Source organism: Colobus angolensis, unplaced genomic scaffold (assembly GCF_000951035.1).
Source record: "Colobus angolensis palliatus isolate OR3802 unplaced genomic scaffold, Cang.pa_1.0 Scaffold19, whole genome shotgun sequence".
NCBI classification, from domain to species: Eukaryota; Metazoa; Chordata; class Mammalia; order Primates; family Cercopithecidae; genus Colobus; species Colobus angolensis.
In genome coordinates, this window is record NW_012115043.1 from 14213394 (window position 1) to 14231851 (window position 18458).

Consider the following 18458-nt stretch of genomic DNA (forward strand, 5'->3'; position numbering starts at 1 on the left):
GGCGGAGCTTGCAGTGAGCTGAGATTCGGCCACTGCACTCCAGCCCGGGCGACAGAGCGAGACTCCGTTTCAAAAAAAAAAAAAAAAGAATCAGGAGAGGATCAGCTGAACTTAAATCCTCACCCATTTTAAGAAACATGACTTTTAACTTGGGAATGGAGACCCAAATGCATTTGAAGGAGTAGTCTTTAAGACCGTGACATAGTCTCATGCAGGGATGATGGGAACAGGCAGGAGGCTTTGGAGTCAAACTGTGACTCCTCCTACAAACTGTGTGACGCTATGTAGTCACTTCACCTTGCAAAACCTGAAAACAACAAGAAAATGAGGCACCCAGCACAGTGCCTAGCACTTAGGGAACCATTGGTAAGAATGGCAACTGTCATAAATGGAAACATGGTTTTTGGAGGATGGAAAGGAAAAAGGATTACTCTGGATTTAAACAGACCAAACACCAGTGACTTGAGAACTTCTTTCAACTTATAAGCCAATCAGAAACCTTTCTGTATATGGTGGGACTATACTTGGGTGAGAAAACAGATACTCGATACTTCTATTTCATAAAGAAGGTATCATTTTATCAACTCCAAATCCATCCCTTCACCTTCATAGCAGTCAGACCTGAAAACAAAGTCCAAACATCTAAGAGGTTTGAAAAACTTTTCTCTCCCCATTAGGATTTCCTCAGTCCATCACTCTGAATAATACTGTCCTGAGCATATAAAGGAAGCCCTTAGAAAGGCTGGGATATGGTTCGGCTGTGTCCTCACCCAAATCTCATCTTGAATTATAGCTCCCATAATCCCCACATGTTGTGGGAGGGACCCAGTGGGAGGTAACTGAATCATGGGGGTGGGTTTTTTCCCCGTGCTGTTCTTGTAACAGCGAGTACGTCTCATGAGATCAAATGGTTTTATAAAGGGCAGTTCCCCTGCACACACTGTCTTGCCTGCCACCACGTAAGAGGTGCCTTTGCTCCTCCTTCGCCTTCCGCCGTGATTGTGAGGCCTCCCCAGTCATGCTGAACTGTGAGTCCCTTAAACCTCTTTCCTCTATAAATTACCCAGTCTCAGGTATGTCCTTATAGCAGTGTGAGAAAGAACTAATACAGGCCGGGAACTTATAAATAACATGGCCAGCTTTTAGGGAGTGTCAAATGTATGCATAAGAAAGAGAAAGAAAGAACAGAGGCATAGAAAGGATCAAATACACCATCTCATGCAGCCTTTCCTGTCCTCTGCCCTGGTAACAGCACAGTTGAGGCCTCCTCTCCGTCACCCCTTCTCCAGTCCTCACCCCCACCCCTGGCACGAGTCTTCTAGAACACAGTGTATGCTTCACTCTTCTGCTCAACAGCCTTCGATGGCTGCCCACTGCCTTCACGATAGAACCATTCAAAACCTTCAGTCTGCATCTTCAAACTTATCTCCTTTCATTTCCTATGGAAAGTAGAAATCTGATTGAGTCACACTCATCCATTCATCCATTCATTGCTCCTCAAAATGCTGTATAGATTCCTACCTCCCAGTCTTTGTTCACACCATTCCTTCTATCTAGAATCCCATTCCCAATCCCCTTGGTTTATTGAAATCTTAGCCTTTCTTTAGAGCTGACCCCAGGTCCCCACCCTCTTTCTAGTAATTCTTCCACACTCACTCTTGCTACTATGGTCTTTCCTTCATTAGTTGCTTGAATCTTTTACTTGGCATTTAGTATCCACCGTTTTTTATTGTTAGTTACCAACTTTTTAGGTCTGACCCATCTCCTCAAACAAACTGTAGCAACTCAAGGTCAGGGACCATTTCTGGTCCTCTTGGAGCTTTACCGCAATGCCATGCACACAGCAGGCATTCATCATATTTTGCAAGCATGGGTAGATAGAGCACTGTCTTGGAAATTGAAACCTAAGCCCAGTTCTGCAGTCAATTGCCAGCATGACTGTGGCCAAACCACCAGGTGACTCTGGGCCTCAAATCCCGCATCCATTACAGAGAAGTGGGGAGAGTTGGACTCTGAGGTCCTTGCCAGATCTAACAGTCTATGAGAGGGGTTGGCCATTCACTAATATTGCTGGCAAATCTTTCTTCTGGCTTATTCACTTAAGTCCCGTCACTAAGGCTGGTGGGAGATGTTTGGGGGAAGCAAAGATTCAGCAAAGGAGCCTGTGAGAATTCAGAGTTTAAGGAGAGCTGTTAAGTTTGAACTTTTTAATTTAAAGAGAACAAGATCACCAAACTAAAATGTCCCAGGACTTCTCTTTTCAGTGCCTAGTAGCAATTTGCTAGGAAGGCAGGGCTGATGCTATTACTTGGGTTCAAGATAACATGCAACCTTTCCTGTTTTTTAGGAGCTGTCCTTGTTAAGATGTCATAAGGTCAGCATTTGATGGGGGAGAGGAAAAAGGGTCTTAAGTTTTGAGGTTTCCCTTTTCTTGCTTTGATTCCAGCAGGACAGCACAGGCACATGGCCCTAGAAGTTAATCTATGTGGACCAGAAGAGCTCAGAATCAGGGCCCATCTGTCTATACCCAAGGCCTTCATTTCAAGAGGCAGGAAATAAGCCTTGACTCAACCTCAACTTTGAATGAGAATGAGATGCTTTCCAGGGAGGCGGGTATTTGGCCCACCCATTTCTCTGCCCTCCCTCACAAGTCAGGAGGCAGCAAAGGCCAGAAGAGAAGCTCTCAGAACACAATCAGGAGACATCACTTTATCTCAGCGTTTCTGTTTCATTGGCTTACCAACTCCTACATCCATGTGAATGTGATCCTCAGTTTCTCCACTTAAAACAAACACCAGGCTTTACCCTCCCTATCTCAGATGACGCAGTGAAAAGAAAGAAAACAGAAGAGGGAAAGAGAGCTGATAGGGAAAGAGGCTGTAGACATTTGCGGAACTCATCTTTTTAGGCATATAACTCAGATACAGGGAGAGAATGGGGGAAAGTAAAGGGTGAGTCAGACACTTCTGGATGTATAAAACCTTCTTGCAGTATTGCAGTGTCAGAATTCAGAAAAGCCTTCAGAGATCATCACCTGGATCAATCACTTCCTTTTGATAGATGTTAAAGACTGAGCTCAGAGAGGCTGGGACTCTCCCAGAGGTAAATGAGGCTAGTGCAGGAGCCAGGACTGGGACTCCCAGCCCACTGCTTTCCCCAGCAGACCAAGTGAGTTCCCTTAACTTCCTCCCAGGACTTAGTTCAAGTTCTTGGTTCCCTTAACTTCCCCCCTAAACTGACATCAAGTTCTTGGCTTAGTGGAAATATTTTTAGCCTTGACCACATCATGGACAGCAGTTCTATTGCCCATGATCCATGTGCTCAGCTGAAAGGAAAAAGAAGCATCCAGAGCAATTCTGGGACCAGATCTCTGCATGACCAGTTCCCTCAGTGTTGGGCGGTCAGCTGAGCTAAGGGAGGCAGACATGTTCTGGTTCAGTGTCTGTGTTTTGTTTCTGATGTAAACATGGAACTGAAGGTCTGTTTTCACTGCCTCGTTACTGATAGGATGACACACTTTCCCACTATTCTTCTTAGCATCAGCTACAAGAAGCGCTGGCAAAACAAATCCATGGTCACATCCTTTGTCATTGTGAATGTTTAGCGGATTCTGACATGTGGAGGGGGAACGTGGCTACTTAGCCAGGCTGGCAAGGGCTCATCACAAAACAGCTTTTATTCCAGTGAGAGAACTTAGAAAACAGTCTTCAGTAACAACCCTGGAGGGCGGTAGGGGAGATATCAAGGTTGAGCTCTCCACCTGGGCTTTTGGTTTTCAGGAAGGTCCCTCTCTAAACCTGAGCAGCTCTGGCCTGATGGACTTTCACAGCTCCAGAGGAATCACAGCCTGGGAACACACAGACAGAACCCAGACTCCATGAGGAGGGTGGAGGGAATCAACCTGGGGCTGCAATTTCCTTCACTCTCAGGAGAAAAGCAGCACGAGTATCCCACTTGTTTGCAAAGAAATCTGTCAACAGGGACCTAACAGAATATGGAAAAGCAGCCAGTGATTCGTATTCTACTTTGAGCAGGGCTGCCTGCTCAGAAGGTGCTATCCCCAAGCTCTGCAACTTCCAATTCTTGGTCACCCTGACTGAAGAAAGGGAAATCCATAAGAATAAGCAGAAGAGACCAGAGGAATGTGCCCTTTGGAACAGGGAAGATTGGAAAGAGAGGATAAAAGGATAAAAACATAAAGCAGAAAGTGGAAGTGTCCCAAGTGGTTATGAATAACAATCTATTGGCCATAGTAGGAAAAGTGCTCTTTAGAGCTGAGGCTCTAAGGGTCATTCGTTCAACAAGCAAGTGTGTGGAATTTGGTAGCCAGCACCATGTTAGGTGCAACAGAAAGTAGGCTCTATGCTGCTGCCTTTTCCTTGACAAGTTAATTAGCAGAACACATACCTATGAAGCATTCACAATCAATAACAGTACTTTCCAAGTGAATGCTTTTTGCAGTTTTGGAAGGAGTTTCACTTACATTTGATCTTTATGACAACACTGTGAGGCAATCGGGGAGAGTTATTCTCATGTTATAGATGATGGAACTCATTTCTCAAGCGACATGCAGATAATACATGCAGTATTACCCATAGGCTTTTGACCTGTGTTTCCATTTTTTGATTAAGTGAAGGTTCGGAGGGGCTTTGAGGTAGACTGGGAGTGGCAGGCGAGATCTGGGGAGAGCAGTGAGGTCACAAGGAAACGGCAGTGCTGTGCACTAGTTTCTGTGTCGCCAGTGCGTGCTCCAACCACTTGACAGATAAAATGTGGAAACACTTTGGAAAAAGGATTCAGAACACTCAGTGGCAGTTTCAAAGATAATTAATATGTATTCACTAGTCTCAGCCCTTCATTTACAAGATACCTGTGGATACATGTCGAAACTTCTAATGACAGAATGTGCTTTTGATGACAGCTTACCCAGTTGTATGCCTAGAGCCTTGAAATGGTGCTGGACGAACTGTATATCAACATTGAGAAAGCCCTTCACTTTTTCTTGACTAGCACTGGCACTTTCTTAATTTAAAAAGATGAAAACAAAACTTAAAAACCTTGAAATGATGCTAGGTATAGATTAGGAAATTAACTGACCAAGGATTAAAATTTAAAATCTAAAATACAAGTAATCTGGTCAAAGTCTCTCCTAGAAGCTTATTATGGTGAGGACTATTCAATCTTCCATCAATTTCTAGACGACATGAATTTTTCTCTCCTGGCCTTAACTGAATCCTCAGGTTTAACCCCTCATGTTCCATTTTCACACGGGACAATCCACACATCATTCACCTACAGAACAGTACCTGTTCCCGGCTCCTACTGATCCTCTCAGACAGCAAATCCGAGTTGTTTCTCTCTTCTTCCAGTTCCATTTCCAATTGAGACACCTTGTCCTAAGAAAGAAATCACAAACACAGTCGGCTTAACTTGCACTGACCGGGATTAAGAGCAAAGACTGCCCCATAGAGAAAGAACCCTAAGGGCAAATGAGAACTGACTAGCATTAGGGTTTGGAAAAACAATATATCTATTTCTTACATTGCCCAAGGCAGATATGTCTTAAACTACGCGTTTCATGACTTGTAATGTAAAATGTAACTGTGTATGTAGAAAACACATAAAAGAAGAAAAAACAGTATCCCAAACCCTAATACAAACACTAAGGACATTTGAGCATGTTTCTGTCAAGTCTTTGTTTCTCCATGTGAATCAATAACTTTAAAGAGATCTACCCAAGCCAGTGTCTGTTAAAAGACAATGTGGAAAAAACACTTCATGCTCAGGACCATCTTCTGTCTGCATCCTGCTCAGGGTTTCCAAGAGCCTTGCAGGAGTAAATCTATAGCAGACGTCTAAGAAACAGCAAGCATTTGCACTGTGCACTCCCAAACCTGCATTGGATTAACCAAAAGACAGTGCTAACCAATTCTGTTAAACTCATCATCACTTAAGAATAATAATTTGTGGCTTCTTTGTTGGCTCCTAATCTAACCTAATTGAGTGTTAAGAGAAAAACATTTCAAAGCAGCTTTGTATATGAAGAAAAGAGGCTTCCAACACTAACCACCCCACTTAGAACTGGGGGTTGTTGGTCTTGAGCATGTGTTTCTCCTGTCACCAGTCAATCTGTCATAAGTCTAAGTAAACTTAGAGCCACAAATGCTAAAAAGCAATTCGCATTCCAAGTTTTAAATGTGAACCTGCAGCATTTGTATATAAATATTGTCTCTGAAATTGCCAAAGTGGATTGATAAGCAATGGACACCTCTATCCCTAAATATTATTCTATTTATCACAATAAAACACCCAGGATTCATGTGAATAACTAACTGCCTGTGAATCGCCCCCAGGTAGTGATCAAAACCTACGGGGAAGCCAGAAAGCCCTCTCCCAGGAGCCAAGCATCTCAAAGGCCAACTTGGATCGGAGCTGGGCCGTGCACCGAAGCCTCCTGTTTATTCAGTGGTTCCTGATGCCTCCAAGACCAGTCTCACTATAGTCAGACAGACATCACTCAGGATCCACAAGAGTTGCATTTACATCCAACAGCCACCTGAGTTTACAGAAAATGCCCATCGTTGGGAGAGCTCTTGAGTCCTGAAAATTAATTTAAGTGCTAGTGAAGGAGCAGGCAAGACGTAGTCACAGCAAGATGGTCCTGCTAGCCGCCTCTTAGGGGACAAAACACTCCTCAAGTGCATCTCATGGTAGCAGGGTCTTGAGAGCCATTCATTTTGCAATTAATGGGAAAATAGCTAAATATTGCAAAGGGGCAAATGCAGCTTAGCTATGCCACTCCTTCTAGACCTAAGTCGGCCGAAGGAAATGTTCTCTTTAGTCAGGATATACTATGGATTTTAGCACCTCTTTGTAGGACTCTCTTCTTGCCTAAAATCCATACTGCACAGAACCCAGCAGGAGTGTTAGGGGTCCAGGCCAGCTCCATTACTCCAAAGGTTCTTCCTCCACTGCCTGAAGAGGCTTTAGCTTGTTTTTTTAGGGACCTTTAGCAGGTTGTTTAGGCCCTAGAATAATCAGTTTCTAGTTAAGTGGGTTGACCTTAACTTGACTTAAAATTACCACCCCTAAAGAGATCAGAACGAGGACATTAGCAAAATGTACAGCAGTCCTACAAAAGAGCAATAAAACTGTAATCAGGTTATTCCAGTCTCTGAAAGAGGCCTATCTAATAAAATATTCAGTGCCTGAAACAACACTTCCTAGATATAAACAGCTACTAAGTCCCCTGGAGGTTTTAAAAGTTATTTCTGTTTATTTGCAAAGTTGAATCAGGAATTCCATTGATTTTGAATGTAAGCCATCTCTTCATGGCCCTGAGCACTGTCTTTTATCAAAACCTTCACAATTTTAACTTCTCTGAAAAGTCTGAGGCTATTTTTGAGTGTCTCTCTCAATTTCCACTTTTTCAGTCTCTCCCTCTCTCTAAATTCTGCTGGGGCTTTTGTGTGTGTATGTGTGTGTTTCTGGGGGTTAGTTTTGTTCCTAAGAATTATTCTTTTTTAAAAGTTTAGATGGAGTGATTCTAAGGTTCTTCTTGTCAACCTCAGTGAACTGTCCATACTTAGATTCTGTTACTTCATTTACATTTTTCCAATATGTTGTGTTTTCAGCTTGTGACTAGATCACCCCCATGTGGTGACTGCATTCAGCACTTTCTGATATGCTGTCTTGGACTATGTACATACTATGTATATCACAGTAAATTGAGTCACAGTGTGCTGCGGGCTCTGGCAAAGCTAAATAACCCATAAGGGAAAATGGGCCAGAAACAGGAAGCAAGAATGGAATATGTGGTGTGGCAAATGAAGGATGACGATCCCTAGGAGGCTGCTCTCTGGACATGCAGCAGTCTGGTTCCTTCTAGTTAGCTGAAAGCACTGCTCCAAAGAACAAACAGAAAAGGAAGGAACTATCAGTGCCCTTAGGCAAAATCACCTAACGTCCCTAGGAATCTGCTCCATTTCCTCTCAAGACAATGAGAATGTTAGACTAAACTATGTCCATCATTCCTTCTAACTCCAATGTCCTGAGTCTATAAATGACTGGCCCCTTCCTTCAATCAAGAAATGATCTCACTACACCCGGCTGTGGGAGAGAATAAAAACCTCAGACTTCTCAAAGGCTGAGCTGAGAGCAAAGACGCTGCTTCTCTCGTGGCCCAGACTCGCTCTCCACAGGTCCCCCCGGCTCACACTCTGCGGCCCACAGACCTCCATCTGCTTGACCAGTCTGCTGCGGTCATCTTTGAGGTGACTCTTGGCTTCCAGCTCATACTCCAGGTCCTTCAGCGTCTGCTCCAGAAGGTGCCTTTTGGTGAGCGCTTCATCCTGAGCTCTCTGGTAGTCCCGTAACTCTTCCTCCATCAGACGCATCTAGGAGGAGAGACAGCTGGAATGGTTTCCTGGGGTGCATCAAGAGCATAGAGACCTCCACAGACAGTGCACAGGCTGACTCCACCAAAAGGAAGATCCGCTGGACCCCCATAATATGGGAGATCAGAAGACCCTGAACAAGTCCTACCTCCCTCTGGGCCTCAGTTTCCTTTTTGTAAAAAGAAGGGGTTTTCCAGCTACAGGCAGTAACCTATTAGGTTACAAATTCCATTTGGTAGATGCTGACCAGTATTTTTTAATTAAATAGAACAGAAAAAATAGCAGAGTATTAGCAAATACTGATTTGCAAATCTTTTTTACTAGACATTCATATATTTGTGCAGATGCACGTATTCCTGAGTTGCAAGACGTAGGTTTTGTTTTTGTTTTTATTTTTGTTTTGTGAGATGGAGTCTTGCTTTGTTGCACTGGCTAGAGTGCAGGGGTACAATCTTGGCTAACTGCAGCCTCCATCTCCTGGGTTCAAACAATTCTCCTGCCTCAGCCTCCCAAGTAGGTGGGATTACAGGTGCCTGCCACCATACTGAGCTAATGTTTGTATTTTTAGTAGAGATGGAGTTTCACCATGGTGACCTGGCTGGTCTCGAACTCCTGACCTCAGGTGATGCCCACCTTGGTCTCCCAAAGTACTGGGATTGAAGGCATGAGCCACCATGCCTGGCTGAATGCAAAATGCAGGTTTTACTAGGTTGTGTTAAAAATTCTCGAGAGCCCCTTAACTAAATACATGTTTCCCAGGGGGTAATTTATTGTCTACCGGTATCGCTGTCACCTCAAAAGAGGTTTCAAGTCAGTAAAAAAAGAACACACAACTGAATTAATGACTGCAAAGCAACCTACTGGCACAAAACCTAACAATATACACAGGGACATTAGGGAAAGCCACTGCTTTGTAGAAGAAAATGATTAGCTCTTAATTTACAATGTTGACTTTTTTCCATCCACAAGGTGGCACTCAACTAATAGCTTTGAATAAAGTGCAACAGACAAAACAGCTTGATTCACAAGGGCCAGTCTGTGTCTTGAACTCTGGAAGCTCCCTGGGGAGACCAGGCAGCTCAGCACACAGTAGGTCTTCCTTAAACATCTGTGTGGGCTGATATGGTGAAGCCCTAGGCTGTCTGCTTTGTTCTAAGTGTCCTACCTTCTTGGAGTTGGTACTAGTATTGAGTAGAGTTACAGTCTCAGGAATAGAATACACCAGGGGATCTGTTTCCTTCAGAGAATATGAAAGCGAATGGCAAACTCCACTACAGAACGCCACCCTTCCGCGGTGTCCGTCACAGGAGAGTTGGAAAGCTGCGGTAGTTGAGGACAGCTTCGGAAAACCCATGAGAAAACTTGAGGAAATGTGTTCTTCTCTGGGAGGCTGACAGCAGCGCCGGGCATTTCTGAGAACAGCCTAGCCTTGAAGATGACATCTCCAGATGAAGACCCGCATCTAGTTTTGGTGGTTACCATGACAGAAAGTAAATGAAAGCACAAAATGAAAATCACCCCATGGATAAAGAGTGATGGGACATTCTCTGGACACAGAGGGTGTGCTATATTCCAGAGCATTTAAAAAAACAAAACCAAAACAAACAAACAAAAAAAATGCTCTATGACTCAGTTTCCTTGTTCGCAAAATTGGGATAATTATAAACCCAGCCTTCTGAGGCTATTATGAGAATCAAATGAGATGATACCAAAAAAGAACATGGGTATGAGGGTCAGAAAGAATGACAGGCAAATGTGCAGCCTGCGTTTCCTTCCTGTCCCCCTTCCCAATGCCCGGCGTGCCCTCCTTCACTGCTCAGCACAGCTCCACCTTCCACACCCAGCAGGTCCCTCCTAACAGCTGGTAAGGGCCCCGTCATACTCAGAGTCCTTGAGGAGAGCTGGCAGAAGAGAATAACTAGCATGGTGTCTGTGAACAATGTATCCTGAATCATAAGTAAGCAAACAACTTTTGAACTTTCTAGTGCTACCTTTAGGTAGTTGAAATCACCCTTTGCTAAAAAGGATTTAGAAAATCAACTGAACAATGGTAATCACTAAGTCTCGATTCTCTCAAGATCAAGCTTATCAGAAGGTAGAATGGGCAAAAAATGTCTATTTCTCTCAAAGCAAAGGCAGCAACTATTACAGCACTTAGAATGGACCCCTGTCGCTTTTGGGTTTTTGTTTTTGTTTTAAACCAAGATCTTTAACTCAGCTCAATCAAAACACAAGAAGAGGGGCAGCGAACAGAGTTGAGCTTGAGTTTTTTAAGGATCCAGAGTGACCTTGGCTTGTCAATTCACTTTTGTTTCCAACAACTCCATCACTCTAGCATCTGAGTCAAGGGTGGTATCTCACTGTAGATTCCCTGCAGAATGATGAGGTGTCCACGTCTGTTGCTCGCATGGAATCTGTCTCACAGGGCTGCATCAGTGAGAAAAATCCAGGAAGGGCCATCTTTATTTTCCTTGCAAGGAATCCTTCTTTTTTGGAATGACTGCTCTTTTATAAACAACACTGGTCTCCATCTGGCCTTAACTATTCTCTCTGGACCTCAGTTTCCTTATCTAACTAGAGGATCGCTACATTTCCTTCCAACCCAAGGATTCTATCATAAAAATCATTATATGAAATGCAATGGGAAGTATTTTTCAGGGGTCATTCTGACACTGTGATCTTTTGAAGTCAAATCAGACCAGGTGCTTGTTAGTGTTCTGGCAGATATCTGAATCCTTCTGCCTCCGTGCTGTAGTAATGAATGTGATTTTTTTTTTTAATGCCAAAGAGAACTGTGATGTCAGTGGGCTAATTTCAGTTCTTACTTGGAGTCCTATATCATATAACCCTGAGCCAAAAGGGATCTGTTATCAAGGTCCTTTCAAGAGTGTTCTAGAAGTCTGCAATAAATATCTATTGTTCTTTTACACAGTTTCAGCACTGACTCATGGGTGACGTTTCTTTGATCATCAAAGAAATTAAAGTTTGTTTTTTAAAGGAAAAAAAAGGTTTTCCTGTGGAATCTTGGTGCTCTTGGCACTGTTCACGAAAAATAAGCCTTAAAATTAAAGAAAAGGAAATTAATATTTATGAAGTGTCTGGGATGTACAGACTCACTGCTACACAGTCTCACATATTATCCCATTTAATTATTAAGTCACTAAAATGTGGTATATTTTTAAAGAGGTCGAAACATATGCTCAGAAAGCTGGGGTAAGTTGCTCAAGGTGACCCAGCTGGCAAGAGATAGAGCTAGAAATCAGCATAGGCTGTGCTTACATTTTGAAGCCTCCAGCTTTCCATTAAAACAATCAAAAACATCCCCTTTCTTTTTCTCAGTTCTTGAGAGGCCAAGCCTGAAGGGAGCTAACATTTGGGTTTCTTTGCTTGATTCTTCTTAAATATAAAACCAATGTTTTAATCATTTCAGTACTCATAAATTCCTGAGGATTTCTTTTATTCACCATTTATTGTTGTGAAACTCTTGTCTGCCACCCTCAACCCAATAAAAGTCTGTATTTTCATAAATGAATGGCCAAAAAAACAGTCAGTTACTGTAATCCCTATTCTAGGGTTAAATGAAAACATGAGAGCATATAAATAAATCATCTAGACGCAGCTGGGCACATCACGGCTGTTCCAGAAACGGCAGCTAAACATTTTAGGCAAAAAAATTGTAGATTCATCAAGAAAATGGTCAGGTTAAAGCTGTGTCCATTTAGCCTCACAGTCCATCAGTGGGTCCTTTGTGCTCCAGAATGCCCTTTGCCCACAGAACCATCCAGAAGGTGAAGAACGAAGAGTCAAGCACAAAAGCTGTCTCACGAATCTACCCCCAGGTCCCTCACAGAAGAGTTTCAGGGCAAAGGATACTTCGGTAAGTGATAAAGGAAGAACTTATCTGGCCAGACATTACCTCATCCTGCATTTTCATGGCCGTCAGTCGGGACTTTTCTGCCTCCAGGGTTTTCTCCTTCAACTGTCTTTGCATTTCTGCGAGCTCCCTGCGATTTTTCTCCTTGTACTCATCCAGCTGGTTCTGGAGCTCCAGGGTCGATGTACGGGAGGCCTCAACAATGTCTGCCATCTGGAAGAAGTGACACGGGAGTGAGCCCACCGTGAGATGCTCTATCTGAGATCAGGGGCTGGATCTCATTTCAACACACAGCACATCTCCTCTTTTCCCTTTCTTCTATGGCCCCTTCAAAGACAGCCCAGTGCCTGATCCTGAGCCAGCCAGGTGTGGGCACCTGTAACTTGGAAGCAGCATGGAGGAGTGAGCAGGTACGTCCTTTGGAGCCAGGCACACAGCCTCAGGGTCCTATGCCTGCTGTGCCACTTACCAGTACGTGACCGGGGCACGTCGTTAACCTCTCTGGGCCCTGGCCGTGTCCGCACTGGAAACACTGAAATCATATCTACCTTACAGGGTTGTTGTCAGAATTAGTATCCACAGATACAGATAAAACCTTATCAGCAGATACAGGTAAAATTCTAGTTAGAAACAAAATAGTAAAGTATCTGGTACATAGTACACGTCAGAAAACAGCAGACACTCGTGTCAGCTCCCAGAATACAGAAAGCCTGCCAGCTTTGTGCCTTTCCCCTTCTGGGCATGGTAGGGCAGAGAGGAGGAGAAAGAGCAGCAGCTACCGAGCTTTGAAGCTGCTTTCACACTCCTGGACAAGTAATAGAGATGCAAATGCAGAGAATCTGCACAGAAACATCGATTCTGATCCAGTTAACATTGGTTCGATATGCACTGACACACAGGCTGCTTCTACTAACTGTTAAGAGGTGATTCTGGTGCCCAGAATCCAGAGAGTACTGGCATTAATGTTTTCTAGACCAGTTTCTCTGTATCTCTTCAACAAATCCAAAGAGCTGCCTCTGGCGATCTGCAAATCCCTGATGCTTTTGGGCCTAGACCTACTGCAGGTTTCCCAGGCTTTCACCAGACCCTCAGAGGGGACTGGGTCCAACAAAGGCATCTGGCCCTACATCCTCTTTCCTCCTCCAGCCCCTCACCTCCTTCTGCAGTTTCTCAATGGTCTTGCCCAAGTGCCACCGCTCATTCTCCATCTCATTCTTCAACCTTCTTAGCTGCTCCTTCTGCTCACTCTCCTCTTTGAGCTTCTCAGACAACTGCTTCTGCTCCTGGGTGGTCCGACTCAGATTTCTCTGCAAATGGCAGGGAAAGGACAGTGCTGTCACCTACCAACCAGGTAGCCACAGGAACGGGTATCACAGGGAACTTCACAGTCACACTGCAAAGCAATCAGATCTGTTAAATCCGTGATGAGGAAGAAGATCAAAATAAAGCCGTCACAGAGATAGAAGGACATTGTTGGTTCTGCAATTCAGGGACCAAAAAGGAAAGTTGACTTACCCAAAAATATCCACAGGAATGAAGGGGCAGACAAACAACGTGCTACAGAAATACATGGCCAAGGCTGCTGGTGGTGGGCATTCAGGATAGTGTCTGAAAACCTGAATGTTCATGCTTGAAAATCGAGGTCAAGTTGTATATTACAACAACCTAAACCTACCTGGCAATTTATGTCCTGTGACACGCAGCATCACACCTAATATTCCACTGTTTACTGTGCTGTGCAGATGGTTCTTACAGTTAGAACAACTAAAAATGAATCACAAAGAGAACACTACCCCACAGAACAAAGGTCCACTTGGGTAAAGGCAGTTGTCATCAACAGAATCCACGAATTGGACTCAGACACAGGCAAAAAGGAATTTGGAAACACACAGGTTGATGAACTTGATGAATAGAAGGTGTTAAATGGAAGAGACACTAGTCGGATAAAATACTAGTCAGGTAAGTGGTTATTTATTGATTCAGCACCAAATACTAGTGCCTACCATAAAATACAACCATCTTGAGTGCAATACTCCCCTTAGTTCCCCTGAGGCTCTCATCTCACAAAGTCACACAGACTTATGTTCTTTACGTAAACAACGTGCAATTCCAAAATAAAATCCTAAAATATTATAGGAAAGTAATGGTGGTTTCTTTAAATGGCTAAGCATTAGGGCCATAGGTATCAGGATAAGAAGAAGAGGCACAGCTCGAAACAGAGCAACCTGACTCAAACACAGACTGGATCATCTCAAAGACGTTGTCAGGCACTGAGGGCTGACTGTGGGCCACCATAGGAACAGCTCAGGGCCTACCCGGTCTTGTGTCCCTGCAGTGACTGCACAAGAACAATGGTTTATATTTGTACAGTGCTTAACAGTTTACAAGCTGCTGCCACAGGCAGTAACTCGGGATCTTGAAAACATTCCAAATCACTTCGGACTCTCCTGGTTTGCAGAGCATAGGAACAGATCCGCCCTGCCAACCACGTGACATGGGGCTAAAACACGACCCGTGGCGGCCTTCCGGTCCCTGGTCTCTGCTGGGCTGGCTGTACTTTGAGAAGCAGCCAAGAGAACCAAGATTAACAAAAGCTGTTAGGGAAAACATGGTGGCAAAAAGAAAGGTAATCAGAAGTTCAGTGTTGGGGGAATTAGCAGGAGTGGGCTCCAGCACAGCTGCCACTGGGCACCCAGCAGAAGCAGAGTCAAACCTGGGTTTTCTGTTGATCGATGATTTAGCAGTGTTGGGGTAAAGGGCGAGGAGGAGTTATAGAACCAGTGAAGTGTGTTATGGGACAAAACCCTCAAAACCCGTGTCCCAAAAAATGTCAATTCATGAAAACAACAAATACAGAGGGCCCCCCATGGCTTCCTATAGAACCTTCAGGATCCAACTCATCCCCCTCCCCCTAGGAATCCCCCAGCCTCGCTTTCTCCTCCTTTTAGACCCCAATCCCAAGGGCTCCAGGCAGCAGACAAGCCCACCCAGCTCTACTCAGCCTCCATGTGGTTCATGCATGCATTTCTGCTCCACTCTTGGCTCAGGCAGGGCTGCCTGGCTCCTTCTCCTGAACCATGAGAGACACCACAGACTCACCACTCTGGGCCTAGGGCCTGCCAACACCCCCCACCCCAACACACACACATTGCCTAGAAGAACAGATTTGCTACATTATTTTTAAATTATTTCTTGTAGGCTTGCCTCTTGCAAGGTAGTAAGCTCTGTAAAGGCAAGGGAGAGATTTTCTGTCTGTCTGGGTACATTCACCATTAGGCATATGATAAACGCTCAGCTGTTAAAAATGAAGGCCTATCCCCAAAAGCGATCCCAAGGCTTCTTATGTTAGAATCACCAAGCAAGGATGGGATGCCCGTACTTAAAATGTAGATTCTAGCTTTTTCTGATGGAATCACAATTTTTCTTAGCATGGAGTTCATAATCATTTGCATTTGAAAGCTCCCCAGATAATTCTAATATGTACTGAGGTTTAGAAACACTGTTTAGAACAACAGGCTGCCTCCTCCATAATTCAAGAAATATGTTCCAATAAGTCACTGCTGAGAAAATGTCCCAAATTCACAAGAAAAGAAGCAAACTTAGCAACTTTGCATTCTTCTGACCGTTCATGTGCACAGTGTCAGGAGTGACATGCTCTGTAGCCACAGCGACTCTATTTCCAAGGCCAGCAATACAAGCCCATCAATGAATAATGAGATGAAAATTTAGGGAAAATATATCAGATTGGGGAATCCGAGACACAACATTGGTAGACATAGGGTGAGCGTCCTTGAGCTTGGGGACCATTATCTGTAAACTGACACAGACTTACCCTGTGACTGAGGTCCCAATTAGCTCATATTAACAACAACCAAGTAGCAGGTAAGCCTACAGGTGTCAAGGAATGAGCAGCTTAACCAGAAGGAAGCTGGTCTTCGTGGAGTCCCTGCCACTCAGTGTCTGTGGGCTGCAACAGCAGAAGCCTTGGGCCCTTTTTCCTTGGTTGTCTCAATATTCAAAAGTCCAATGGGGTGGGAGGGAAAGCCCTAGGAATAACGTAAGCACTGTTATCCCTTCCTGAAGGAAAGAACTGTGGTTTCTCCAGCAAAGGTTTCTTTATTTCCCCATCTGCAGAAGGCACTTTTAAGTAGAATCATAGATGCCTTGCCTTAAGTGCAGTTCCAGTAGCCCTAGATAGCAACACAGTCCTGAAGCAAGCGGTAGGGCACTGAGTAACCCACGAATGGCATCTTTATGACCCTCTGCTACTTTTTAACTGAGTCATGGTAAATCAGACATAAATTTACCAGGGTCTTTGGCTACTATGTAAAGAAATCTATTTATCATACATGAAGATGCAATAGACTAATAGCACAAAGACTGAGAAAAATACCAGTTACTTTTTTCTTTCCTCAAGGGCTAAGGTCCCTTTGGGCTGCCAGCTTCAGGGACAAGAGGTACATAGAAAGAGCAACCAAACAAAAGGAGCTGACTATCTGGTTTCCAATTTTAAAGGAAACAAAGTATTTTAGAGTGATGGTGCTTTTTTCATGGCATTGCTTTTAAGACGAGATAATTCAGCTCAAGACAGTGCAACTGTCAGGCCCATTTTTAATTCTCGCCAGCTGCACTGCCAGTGGCTAACACGGCCACACACTGCATGAGGCACTCTCACCATCCCCACACTACTGGGAAAACCGGCCTCAACAAAAGTAACATGTCAGGGGTAATTTCCAAGGCAAGGCTAGAGATCCGGAGGTGGGGGTGGGTGGGGATTACATTAACATCTTCGGGCCCCAAGGCCATCATCTGTTCTGTGCACTGAATTCACTCTGAGCTCAGATTCCCAACTGGGGAACGACTTCCATATGTGTGAAAAGTTCCTATTTTACCAAAGGAAAAGTTCTGAGAGACCCACAGCTGCACCTGGGACTTGGTGTGGACATATCATGAAGGTACAGGTGTTTATCCCTATAGAGCACAAATGTGTTTCCTTTCTTCCTGCCCCCCAGCCAGCCCACAGATTTAAACCCCACACTCTGGCAGCTGGGTTGGGTAACAGGAACCAACCTGAGCTTTAAACAGCAGCACGGCACAAGTGCCATCCACACAACATCAACGCCACAAGATTTTGTAATGAAGATCTAGATTTAAAGAAATAAAAAAAATCCAAAGCGAAGGCAGTCGGATATTGAACTCAGGGAAAAAATTGGGACTTTACTATATGCAAACACGAGTTTTGTCCCAAGAGGAGGAGAAGGCACAGACTTCTGGTTGTAGGGGAGAGTCCCCAAGCTAGGCTGACCTGTGGGGATCCTTCCTCTCCTCTATACTCTAGGAGATGAAGCTGAATACTCTTCAGGAAAGCTGCAACTAGGCATTTACAAATCTGAACCTGACTTGGCTCTTAACACTTTTACTGCCCCCACTTCACCTATCCCTGACTACAAGTGGGTCCTGAATGGAAAACTTTAACAACCTTCCTGTTAGACAACTCTCAAAAACACTGGCTTCTACCTCCTCAGAAACCCACCTGAGATACTTAAGCAGCATCCCGAGAGCCAACGGGAGGAGGACACACCTCCGTCACCCTGAGGTCACCGTGCAAAGTCAATCAGAACTGCAGCACAGGCCTGTCTTGAGAATGTACTTCAAATGGGAAAATCTAATTTTCTAAGAACTTACTGATTTGGAATAGCGATAGCTATCCAGTTTCAAGGAAATGACCTCCCCTGCCTCTCGGAATAGCCATCCTATAGGACTGTGCTCTATAGAGTGCATTTGCCCGGGGGAGAAGGGAAATTGGCTTCTGCGGAAAGCAGACTCCACACCGCCTCGGGGGCCAGTCCTGCCAGCCTTCTCACACAATTCATATTTTATCTTTGGAAAGCTGTCAAGCTCTTTAACGTCTAAACCGAGGTCTCTCCGCCTTGGCATTACTGACATTTGGGACCCGATCGTTCTTTGTAGTGGGCGCTGTCCTGTGCTTCGTAGGATATTTAACAGCATCCCTATCCCTGTTTTCCACCCACGAGACGCCGGTGGCATCTCCCCAGTTGTGACAACCAAAACTGTCTTCAGGCATTACCAAAACCCCCCAGTTGGGAACTGCTGGTCTAGACAGATACTTCAAATGACTGAGCGGTTATTATGGGTGAAAGGGAGCTACCTGGAAAGAAAGGGCCAAG

At 44.4% G+C, this 18458-nt stretch overlaps 1 protein-coding gene across 1 annotated transcript in view; it reads right to left on the bottom strand.

Moving 5' to 3' along the window:
* The window catches only part of CGNL1 (cingulin-like 1), a 135373-nt gene that overhangs the window by 16765 nt on the left and 100150 nt on the right, over window positions 1-18458 (bottom strand). The window contains exons 10-13 of the mRNA XM_011940571.1: window positions 13425-13610; window positions 12313-12483; window positions 8235-8396; window positions 5307-5396 (exon numbers count right to left, since the gene is read on the bottom strand). Of these exons, the coding sequence (XP_011795961.1) occupies window positions 5307-5396; window positions 8235-8396; window positions 12313-12483; window positions 13425-13610 (609 nt within the window). The remainder of the gene's footprint in view (window positions 1-5306; window positions 5397-8234; window positions 8397-12312; window positions 12484-13424; window positions 13611-18458) is intronic.